The sequence below is a fragment of the Lepidochelys kempii genome, chromosome 3 (genome assembly GCF_965140285.1).
Source record: "Lepidochelys kempii isolate rLepKem1 chromosome 3, rLepKem1.hap1, whole genome shotgun sequence".
In the NCBI taxonomy this organism is placed as follows: Eukaryota; Metazoa; Chordata; order Testudines; family Cheloniidae; genus Lepidochelys; species Lepidochelys kempii.
The window spans coordinates 103,448,009-103,460,441 of NC_136382.1; the positions used below are offsets into that span (position 1 = coordinate 103,448,009).

Consider the following 12,433-nt stretch of genomic DNA (forward strand, 5'->3'; position numbering starts at 1 on the left):
GGAGTCCCTTCAGATAGGTTGAAGAAGTTATCAAAACTGGGATCAGCATCACATATGGCTATTCCAGAAGCTTCATACATAAAGGTTGTGGAGTTATATTGTAACACATCCTGATGAAACTCAGGTTTTGGTAAGATTTTTCCTACTGTCTATCTACTTACGGAGCAAGAACAAATACGAGTGCCTCTCAACATTCCTGTGAGGTAGGGAAGCACTTAAGAACATAAGTTCCACTGTTTGTCAATGAGATTTTGACTCCTTAGTGCCTAAATCCCTTTAAAAAATGAGATTTGGACCTCTTTGCAATGCTGAGTGCAGCGGTGCCTAAATACCTTTAAAAATCTGGGCCAAAGGTCAGATAAGAAATCTGCAGCAGAACCAGGAATTGAACATAGGTTTCCAGAGGCTCAGTCTGATGGCTCAGCTACTAGACCCTCTTCTTTCTTTTCTCGTGTCTGAACTAAGATCCTCTGGACTTCAGAGAGTACACTTCTCACAGGCCACAGTTAAAAGCTTTGTGAGTGATGTATTGTTAATGATCGTGAGACTAGCTTCAGGCAAGCCTACTGCTGCTGCTACCACACAAGTTCCTTCCCTGTCAATGTATCTACTACTATGCTTCTCCACAGGGACTACCAACCATGATGAAATACACTGGCAATATAGAGGATAAGGCCATCAAACTCGTTTTTGCTTGTGACTCAAGGAAGGATTTGAACCCCACAGATGAAGGTATGGTGCATCCACACAACCTTACCACCTACCTACCACCATATTCAGTATTTATACAGCACTGTTAACTGATGGCGTCACCACCACTCACAGTATGGCAGACCACTGTTGCCAAGCGAGTGCTTTTTCCATGCTGTTTTATCACCACAAAGAATTAAAACAGCAGAAAAACAAAAAAGGTTTCATATATACTCATAAAAACAAAGAGATCCATCTGTACAAATCTGTACTGTGGGCTTCCTTTCTTTTACTTTCTGATTCTAACCTTCTGTCCTGTTCTTACACTAACTACTATGGATTTTTCTTTGTAGAACTTCAATTAGGCTAAGATGTTCAGACTTGGGTTAGTTAAGTTTGACACCTAAATACAAAAAGAATAATTGAGACCTAAATAAAAGTTGTCTGATTTTCATTGATTCTAAGAGGAGCTGTGGGCGCTTGGAAACCAGGCTACTTTTATGTAAATGCCTGAATATAGATTTGTGCTGAACTTGGGTATCCAAGTTTGGACATGCTGGCCTTAGCGTTCATAGATTTTAATACCAAAAGGAACCACTGGATCATTTAATCTGATGTGTATAACACAGGCCATAGAATTTCATCCAGTTCCTCTTGTACCGAACCCAATAACTTAGCTTCTGAGGGCCCTTGGCCCTTTCCCCTAGCTCTCAAGCTTGACTATCACAAAACTTCCCACCTGTTCAGGTATGGAAAGCAGGAGGGTTTAACAAAGCACTGACATCCTACAGACATGTAATTGACCAACATGCTTAATGAGTGTGCAAAGCACACAACATGCATAACGTTACTATCCTTACACATAAGTGGTGTGTTGCCATCTTTACCTGATACCAAGAACCCATATTTGGAAGTAAGCCACTCTCCAAATTAATGCTGAAAGTTCTGCAACAGATTCACCTCATTGTTGTTTCTCCCTCTCCCCCACCCCCTGAAAAAATCTGTAGAGCTTTTTTTTTTCTTTTTACAGAAGACATTTATATTGGAGGAACTAGATAAAGCAGGTCTGGCAGACTACAATACTTCTGACTATGCTGTGACTGATACATAATCCTCAATTTGACACTAATCCATATACCTGTGGTGAGGTGAACATAGCACTTCCCTGCTCTGGCTAGCTGAATATCACTCATTGCTCTTCCATACCATACAGCTTAATAAAGCTGTAGAATAGTCTATTAAAGAAAAATTTGCTAGACAGAATGTGGTAATGAGAATCAGCTACAGGCATCCAGTGTTCTGAATAGTTTTCTGAAGAGATTGACTGTTAAAATGCTAGAGAGACGAGATGGGTGAGGTAATATCTTTTTTTGGACCAACTTCTGTAGTCCCGCCTCATCTCTTTAATATCCTGGGACCAACACAGCTACAACTACACTGTTAAAATGCTGGGGAGGTTCCTGACTGCCAGCCAAATTAATGCCTAGGAATGGTGCAGTATAATCTTAGCACTTTCCATTTGGAGATCACACAGCACTTTACAAATATAGGTAAACATTATTAACCCCAAGTTACTGATGACAAACTGATGCATTCAGAGGTTATGCAAATTACTCAAGGTCTCACAGCAAATTAGGGATTGAACTCAGGAGTCTTGGCTAGTCTGGTACCCGCCACTTACATATGAATTAGCCAAACCAATAGGTTAAATGGACTTCCAGAGGGTTAACGGTGGCAAAGCCTATCCACAATTCAGACGCATGATGTACTTACTTGAAATTCATGCAGATGAAGGTTTCAATAGAATTTTACAGAATACTGCTAACACCATTCATAATAATTTTCACTTACATGTTTTTCATCCAAGGATCTCAAAGGCCTTTACAAAGTCAAGTATTAATATACACATTTCAAAGATGGGGAAACAGAGGCACAGAGAAGTTAAATGACTTGCTTAAAGTCAAATACCAATTCTGTGGCAGAGTTTGAAGGCTCCCATTCCGATGTTAAACCTCCCTACTAGATGGCTGTTCACATGAGATTTTGGCTGCATCCAAAGCAGAACAATAAAACAGGCTCTTGCTGATCTTGCTGAATCAAAACCCATTCTGCCCTCACAATTCAAAAAGATTCAAATTCCACTTTTGACCCATCTCTAATTTCAAGACTTACACCTTTTGACAAAATTACCCTTTGGGTAAGAAATTATCAGATCACAAGTGACTTTCTTTGGAAAATTTAATAAAATTCGATTTGGTTATTTCTGAGATATGAGAGTGTGAAAACATACAAAGTCAAATGGAAACAAGTAACAGATTTGCCTGTGTAGTTCAGTTTTAGACTATACCTTATCTGTTTGAAGACTGGTAATAAATGGTAGTGAAATAATCCAACCCTATCTGTAGGTAAATCCCTTAAAACCTTCTTCCAAACCGCATTCATCCTGTCTTTAGTGTTTCATGTGAATCTGTAAGCAGTCATGTGAGCATCTGTAATTATTGCTGTGATGCTTTACTAAATATTTATTGTAAACATATATATCAGCACAGTTTATTTCATCTGAACAGTATCCACAGTACTTCTGACTCTTTTTGAAGTCATGCTGATGAAAGATCTGGGATCATGCTATCCCCAGAGCATTCACCTCAGTTATTTGAGGAATGTTTGTGGTTTGAAGTTGCAACCACAACTAGAGCATTTTCACAGTTCTTTGGCCAGATGACTTGAATCAGAGTAACATAAAAACACTTCTGTTCATGCTCTTGTATTAATTAAGAAGGTTATTACGTGTACGGTAGGGATGTAAGGATCAGTAATCTCATTCATTAGAAATAGGCTAGTGGGAAAATATGATTACAAAACTGTAACTGGAGGGTAATGATCTCATAAACTGTGAGTACTGATATCATTGATAAAATTAGCAGCACCCATCTCTGTTTTTTAAATTCCTCCTAATCCATATGATGCAGAGTGAATTCATGTTTAATATCAACTGTAGTGTTTTTAAATATTAAGGGATGTTGTGATAGCAGGGCCTCAGAACCCCTGCATGTAAGTTCAGTTCATTGCTTAAACTCATCTCTGACAGGGATAAGAAGAAACTTCTCCTATGTGGGTTATGTAGTGTTGTTCTAGCCATGTGGGTCCCAGGATATTAGAGAGACAAGGTGGGTGAGATAATACTTTTATTGGACCAACTTCTGTTGGTGACAGAGGCAAGCTTTTGAGCTTACATGGGTGTACGTTTCCCAGACCTGAAGAAAAGCTCTGTGTAAGCTTGAAAGCTTGTCTCTCTCACTAACTGATGTTCGTCCAATAACAGATATTACCTCACCACCTTGTTTCTCATGACTTGGGTTCACTGTTTCTTCCCTCCTCAGTGCAAGGAAGGCACTTTCTGGAGTGAAAACTAATGGCATTACGACAGGTTTCAGAGTAACAGTTGTGTTAGTCTGTATTCGCAAAAAGAAAAGGAGTACTTGCGGCACCTTGGAGACTAACCAATTTATTTGAGCATAAGCTTTCGTGAGCTACAGCTCACTTCATCGGATGCATACTGTGGAAAATACAGCAGATGTTTGTTTTTATACACACAAATCATGAAAAAATGGGTGTTTATCACCACAAAAGGTTTTCTCTCCCCCCACCCCACTCTCCTGCTGGCATCCGATGAAGTGAGCTGTAGCTCACGAAAGCTTATGCTCAAATAAATTTGTTAGTCTCTAAGGTGCCACAAGTACTCCTTCTCTTTTTGCTAAATCCTGCAGACAGTTATATATGTGCTTAACTTTAAAGACATGAACAGTTTCATTGACTTCAATATAATTATTCACATGCTTATGGTTAAGCATGTGTACAAGTGTTGTAGGATAGAGGTCTTAATCTGTAACTTTATCATTATACACATGCTTTTTCAGTAGTTACGCAAATGAAATCTTTGTTCAAACTCCACTCACATGCTTTTTCTGCCTCTATCTGCAGACACCCATTGCCTTTCATGTAGAAAATGTCCTTTTATAGTTTCTAACTCCTTCATGGGAAAAAATTCACTTATTTTAATCTTAGATGTATGAAGCATTTTAGATTTTAATCTTAGATGTATGAAGCATTCTGGACATATGGCTGTAAGCAATAGTTTTTCATATTCCTGTAATTATTTCTTGTGATGCATGTAATACACTGTTGTTTGTATAACTGTATATTAAAAGCTACCATATTTCTGCTGCTGTTTTAATATGCAGCTAATGATTATATGCTATTGAGTTTTATGCAGATAAGAACTTGGCTTCCACAGTAATTATCTTCTGACAATGATATTTCCAGTGACGTGATAGGTTAAATGAGAAATATAAAATATCTCGGGTAAATTGAGCAATTTGATTCCAACCATATAAATATCTCATTATAACAGCAGAGTTTGGAATTCATTTGCCTAATCAATGAATTCTTATCCATATGCCTACCTGCAAGCACCCTTGCTAATTGGCAAGGTGTATATAGTACATATCTTTCAAACTATTTGTAGTGAAATGATTATTTACATAATTTAAAATTACTACTTTTTAATGTGGGCTTCTTAGACCAAATCTCTTGCTCTGCTCTTTGACAGTATTTCAACATTCATCAGTACTACTTTTACATTTCATTTGTAATTTTAAAAGCATCCATTGAGGATAAGTATCAGAAGGGTGGCCGTGTTAGTCTGTATCCACAAAAACAACGAGGAGTCCGGTGGCACCTTAAAGACTAACAGATTTATTTGGGCTTTCGTGGGTAAAAAACCCACTCTTCAGATGCAATCCATTGAGGATGTTTTTTTGCAAATGATTTAGGGCCTTCTCCTTCCCTGTGTGGCTATTCCAATGAAAGGCTCAGAAAGCCCAGTGAGTGTCTACTCAGACTTTGTATTCACAGCTAAAAAAGGTGCATTTTTACCTTGGGGTATCTAACATGTATGAAGAAAAGAAGTACTTGTGGCACCTTAGAGACTAACAAAATTATGAAACCTAACATGTATGAGTTATCCTGAGGTAAAAACACAGTGAAGATCAGGCACTTTAATTTTACCATGCAGGACCATGCTAGGTGATCTCCTTATTGTCTGTCATTCTGGGGAGTTCTCCACAAGGGCCTTGGTTGTCTGCATTTTAGACTTATTTCCCACTCTTGCTATTTACATTGCCTGCCAATGTGTTTAACACTGTGTTGTCTAGACCTCAGGGCTAAATATTATGGTGCTTCAGAGGCAATGGAGCTGCACCTGTGATTGTAAAAGTGGAAAATTTTAGGAAAGAAAGTCTAGCATGGACACAGCCATCGTGAATGGGAAAAGGAGATAAATGAGTGTTGCATGCAGTGTAGTGTAGTTGTAACTGTGTCCGTCCCAGGATAGGATATAGAGACAAGGTGGATGAGGTAATATCTTTTATTGGAACCAACTTCTGTGCGGGAGAGAGACAAGCTTTCGAGCAACATATAGAGCTCTTCTTTCAGTCTAGGAAAGGAACTCCCAGAGTCACAGCAAAATGCCAGGTGGGACAGATTGTTTAGCATACATAGTTAGCACATATTGTAAGGGACCATTCAAGATAGAGCGACACCACTGCAGTCATAGGACAAAAAGAGAGGGTTAGTAGGTTACAGATTGTTGTAATAAACCATAAATCCAGTGTCTCTCTTCAATACATGATTTTGGGTGTCTAGCAGAGCAATGAATTTAAATTCCCAGTCCCAGACTCTTTTTGTCCTATGACTGCAGTGGTGTTAACAGGCCACTCTTCCTTAAATGGTCCCTTACGATATGTGCTAACTACTTATGCTAAACAATCTGTTCCATCTTGCATTTTAATGTGACACTGAGAGTTCCTTTCTCAGACCTGAAGAAGAGCTTTGTGTAGTTCAAAAGCTTGTTCTCTCACTAACAGAAGTTGATCCAATAAAAGATTTAACTCACCCACTGGCTCTCTAATAAGTGAATGTTGACAGGATTTGAGGTGGGGGGAAGACATTGTGTAGACTGGTGATAATCCTGGCCCACCCAAGCATTTCTTTGGCAGTTAACTTAACGAGGTGATAACAAAACCCACACCCCTGAGATAAGCCATCCTCCCAAAAAAGCAAAGCGAAACAAAACAAGATAAAAAAACCCAAATGATTTTATCAGTATGAATAAAAATTATATCCCTTCTCAGGTACTCAGGTTTCACCCTCATGGTGTCTCTGATGTCATAAACCAGCCTTTCTCAAACTTTTGAGAGCTGAGCTCTGTCACAGAGTCACCGGGGTGATGCTCTGAAACTACTCCGTATGAAACCAGCCAGGACTCTGGGGGAGCATGCCTCCTCTCTCTGAACATACTGTCTTTAGGGCAAGAAGCTTACACAGCTTTGACCTCCCTGGGTCTGACCTCGGAGCATTCAGCATCCCCTTCCACACCGTGCGCTTCCCGCAGTGAGTCTGCTCAGGCAGGGCTCCTGGGAAAGCCAGACAACCCTGCACCCCAACTCCGCAGTCAGACGTGACTCTCAGCCAGCGTAAAACGGAAGGTTTATTAGTCAACAGGAGCACAGCATAGAACAGAATTTGTTAGCATAGAAATCAGTGACTTTCAGCCAAGCCCATCTTGGGGAGTCGTGGGTCAGAAGCCCTGGACTCCCCCTCTTCCAGTCCCCCTCAAGCAGACTGACAGCTTCCAGCAACCAGACCTCAGACACCCCGTTGCTCCTCCTCCTTGTCTTTGTCTTGCTTCCTGGGCAAAGGGGCACCTGGTCCTCACCTGGTTGCATCCCCCTCCTGGGTCTCAGGTTACGAAGGGCGCCGGTCATAGCATATGTACAGGCAGCTGGAGCAGCCTCACCTGCCCCAGAGGTCTTAGCCAAAGTCACATGCCCCTATTCCCACCACCAAGGCATTGGTGCAGCCCACAGGGAAACTGAGGCACACACAGTATTCATGCAAAACAGTAAAACCCACATAGGCTCAACAGTAAGATTCATACAACATAACAAGGGAAAATCCCCACTTTGTCACAAACTCCCTTTCAAGAAATCTATCTGAGGCCCCCCATAAATATATATATGTATGCACACCATCACTGCAGTGTCAACACTTCACAATCTTTAATGTATTTATTCTGACAACAGGTCTATGAGGTAAGGGAATGTTGTTAGCCCCATTTTACAGATGGGGAACTGTGACACAGAGACTAAGGCTAGTTCTATACTAGAAACGTTGGCTGGGTATAGCAGTGTTGGTTAGGGATGTGATTTTTTTGGTGACATATCTATATTGGCACAAGCCTTGGTGTAGATGCAGTTATACTGGCATAAAGCTTCTTTTGCTACTACAGTTCATTTGCTGAATCAGTATAACCCATTCTGGCAAAAGTACTTTTTTCCTGGTGTAAACTGTGTCTACGCTAGGAGAGTTTGTCAATCCAGCTATACTGACAAACCATGGGGGATGTGTATACATCTTCCGTGCTCTATCCTGGCTAGTTCTTCACTCCTCCTCCTGCTACGCCAACCTTTGAAAAATGCTGCCATAAACCTAACTGTCCTACAAAGACTTTTCCAGGGAAAAACAAGGTAGACAAGTCTTGAATTTATAATGTTTTTAGGCCTTCTCCATTGTAAGGAAACCAAAAGGGCGCTCACTCACTTTCGTTTCCCTGACACATTGCCTTTAAAAGAAAAAGAATTAAAAGATACAAAATATTGTACCCAATGATTTTTGTTTCTGTTTTTTTCGTTCAATATGTCCTTTATTTTTATGGAGTTTTAATAGCTCATTTTTTATGATTTCTTCAGTTCCCTATAAAATACATTTTAGAATTGCAATAGATCATTTTATGACATCAGTTATGCAATTTAACTGACCATCCAGGAGACTCATGGCATTAACCTTCCCTCTGCATCACAGTTCTCCAACAGTCATTGCATAGTTCTCTTGCAAGTGCCTTTGTGATTGATTGCTTAGCTACACACTGCACAGCAGGGTTACGAATGATGCCTGTCATTCTGCTCCTAAAAAATGTAACATCCTCAAATAACGGCTGGAGCTTTATTTACTGGTAAGCTTCCAGATCTCAGCTGCCTTTCCAATAGATTTACCAGAAGAAGTGTGTGTGGGGTGGGGAGGGAGGGGGGGAAATACCTGTTGGGGAGACAGAACCTGGGTTAAAAAAAAATGTTTAATTCAGATACTGGCTGGAAAAAATAAGATTGCTAATAAACATTAGAACTAGAGCAAAGTCGAGATCTGGATCTGAATATCTCCCAAATGTGGGAGGTTTGGTTCAGAACCATGTCTATAATTAAGATTAAAAGTAAAGTCTTCCCTTCAGCTCTTCACTTGTAGCTGGTTGGTTTCACCACTGATAATAAAGCAATATAGATAACACTTTATTATCAGTTATCATTACACCATACTGGGTCTCTGTTAAATAGGATCAAAGCAGGAAGAAAGTGATGGAACTTTACTCTACCCATGTCCTACACTCTAGACCAGCGTTTCTCAAATGCGGCCACCGTGGCCTCATGCGGTCACCAGTGGATTTCCCTGCTGCCATCGCAGTTTCCTGGGCAGTGGGGAGGGGGAGCATTAGCTCCCCTCCTTCCTCCTGGTTGCTCCTGCATGCGCCACCTCTCTGGAGACACAGGTGGGACACATGGGTGAGGAGGCGATGCGGGGGTGCGAGGAGGCGAGCGGCGAAGCAAGTGGTGGGCAGGAGCCTGGCGGGGGAGTAAGGAGGCAAGCGGCGAGCCAGCAGCAGGGTGAGGAGGTGGGCGGGGGAGCTGGCTGCGGGGGAGGAGGCAAGCGGTGAGGCAAGTGGTGGGGGGGGACCTGTTGGGGGAGTAAGGAGGTGCGTGGCAAGCCAGCAGCAGGAGGCAGGCAGGGGGGACTGGCTGTGAGCAGGGAAATGAGGAGGCAAGTGGTGGGTGGGGGACTGAGGAGGGATGCAGGAGGCAAGCAGCAGGTTGGGGGATGATGGGGCGAGTGGTGGGCACATGGACAGTGGGTGGAGCCCCCTTTTGGGGAGGCTAGCCCCTGACTCCACCCCTTCTTCTCGCACGTGGAGCCCCAAGACCCCTGCCTCACCCTGTGGCTGGAGCCACAAGCCCCTCCCCCCCTCGGCCGGAGGAGCCCCAGGATGGCGAAATCCCCAAGACTGTCCCTCCCTCACACACATAGCCTGGGCCAGCCGAAGCCCTGAGCCCCCGTACCTGCCCAGAGGAGCCCGGGGCCAGCCGCAGCTGTGCCTCCCCTCCCCACCTTCCCCAGATCCAAGCCTCCCAGATGTGTTTTTCATTATTATTTGGACTTCTATTATTTCAAAGCATTTTTAAATTTACTTCAGAATTGTTGTACAGACAACCACTTTTACCAAAAAAGCAAAAGAAACAATAATGAAAAAACCAAGAACGTGTAAAGCACTTTATCTGTGTTTCTATTCTGTCAGGTCCAGTAAAGAATAGGGAATACTGTGCATTATTTTTATCTACTGAGTCTGCAAAAAAAAAAACAAAAACCGTTCATAAATAAATTACAATGATTATGATGTATATATGTGCATATTACTTTATTAACTTTACGAAAAATAAATAATTTTAGGAAAAAGTGTCAGTGCGGCCACCGGCAAGAGTTGGTGGCTGCAGTCTAAAGCCACCAAACATTGTGTTGTGAGAACCCCTGCTCTAAACAATCTTCTTTGGCAACTTCTTTTCTCTTCCCTTCTTCCCACATGCTGCTAATTCCCCAGAAGGCTTATTTTTTGATCTTCTCCTTCCTTCAATCCCTTAGGCTATGTCCACCCTAATGGACTGCTTTACTGGTATAGCTACTTTGGCAAAGCACTCTTTTTTCAACTCAGCTATACTAGTAAAGCTGTGCTTTGACCAATATTGTAACCCCCCCTCCTCCACTCCCGCCCCCCACACCCAACAAAACCAGCTATATTGGTAAAGTGCCAGTAAAACTGCATCTGTATTAAGAGTTTTTGCCAGCTCAGCTACGTTGGTCAAAGAATTACAATTTCTCCTGATTTAGGGTGTCTTCAGTAGCAACGTTAAGCGCTTTAACGGGGCTGTGTAGTCGTGGCACCAGTGCTGGGAGAGAGCTCTCCCAGCGCTGTAAAAAAACCACCCCTGTGAATGCATCCCATGAAGTGAGCTGTAGCTCACGAAAGCTTAGGCTCGAATAAATTGGTTAGTCTCTAAGGTGCCACAAGTCCTCCTTTTCTTTTTGCGAATACAGACTAACATGGTTGCTACTCTGAAACATGAGGGGAGTAACTCCCAGTGCTGGTGCACAGTCTACACTGTCACTTTACAGCACTGAAACTTTTTTCACACCCCTGAGCGAGAAAGTTGTAGCACTGTAAAGTGGCAGTGTAGACAAGGCCCTTGTCATGCTGGCAGAAGTCTGTAGTGTAGACCAGGCCTTAGATGCTGCTTCCTTCACATTCATCTCAGGCTTGGTCTACACTTGAAAGTTATACTTAGGGACTGCAGGTCTTGAACCCCAATCCACAGAGTTCTTAGCACTAGGCACATCTAACCTGCCAGTCAGTGACCTGCTAACAGATCCCAGAATAGAAGCTGAACTCTGACAGCGGACTCCAGTCCTGGGCTCTGATTGATGGAACACTGGAGGTCCAGACAGGTTTCCAGCTCTTATTTAAACCAAGCATAGGAACAGGAAGTTGTCTATGCAGCTGGGTTCCTGCTGCTTTAGACTGCTTCCCTTACAGTACCTGCTCCTACTGCCTAACTCTGATCTCCTCGTAACCTGACCCTGCCCACTTCTTTCTGGCATCTGGCTCCTGGTTTGCCCGCTGGCCTGTCTCAGATTCTGATCTGGTAATCTGACTCTGGGTGCTTACTGATGCCTGACTCCCGGTTTGCCCTCTGGCCTTTCTTGGACTCGTAGTATCTGACCTGGCTTGACTTCTTTCCTGACCAGTAGGTCAGACTGTCTACATCTTGGTTGTGACAGTCAGTCAGTGGTGTGGAAAAAAACACACCCCTGACCAACATAGCTCTGCTCACCTACCCCCCAGTGTAGATGCAGCTCTATGTCAATGGAAGAATGCTTCCGTTGATGTAACTCATGTTGTTTGGTGAGGTGATATTCCTGCACAGACAGAAAAATTCCTTCCATCGGTGCAGGCTTCATCTATGTTATGGGCAGATGCCAGCATAGCTATGCTGGTATAGTCTCTATCATGTAGACACACCCTCAGAGTCCTAAGGGATAATAGGAGGGAAAGTAAAAAAACAGGGTGGAAAAAGAATTATGCTGTAAGGTATATTGGGCTGTAGAACAGGCTCTCAAAGATAGTGGGACATTTAAAGCTGGACTGGAAAAGCACAAGAGGACTGGCTGTAAGGAAAAATCCTTATGTGGCCTCAAGTACTGGTTAAAATGACCTAATAAATCCTTTCAATCTCTAATTTGTATGACACATCCTATCACATTGGATGAGTATGCTAGCTGGATGTTTATACTAAAGCGCTCAGCAGTGAAATAGTTAACAATTCTGACATCTGAACTGTTTGCATTAAAACAAGGAGGAGTCCAGTGGCACCTTAAAGACTAATAGATTTATTTGGGCATAAGCTTTCGTGGGTAAAAACACCACTTTTTCAGTTGCATGGAGTGAAAATTAGAGGGAGCCCTCCTCTTCATGTGCCGGTATATTTATGCCTGTATCTGTATTTTCACTCCATGCATCTGAAGAAGT

General features: G+C 42.4%; 1 protein-coding gene across 1 annotated transcript in view; it reads right to left on the reverse strand.

The window, feature by feature from the left end:
- Positions 1-7,244: 7,244 nt before the first annotated feature.
- Positions 7,245-12,433, reverse strand: part of LOC140909033 (uncharacterized) — a 100,916-nt gene continuing 95,727 nt past the window's right edge. Inside the window, exon 4 of the mRNA XM_078852192.1 lies at positions 7,245-8,844. Coding sequence (XP_078708318.1) covers positions 8,798-8,844 — 47 coding nt within the window. The 3' untranslated portion in view covers positions 7,245-8,797. The remainder of the gene's footprint in view (positions 8,845-12,433) is intronic.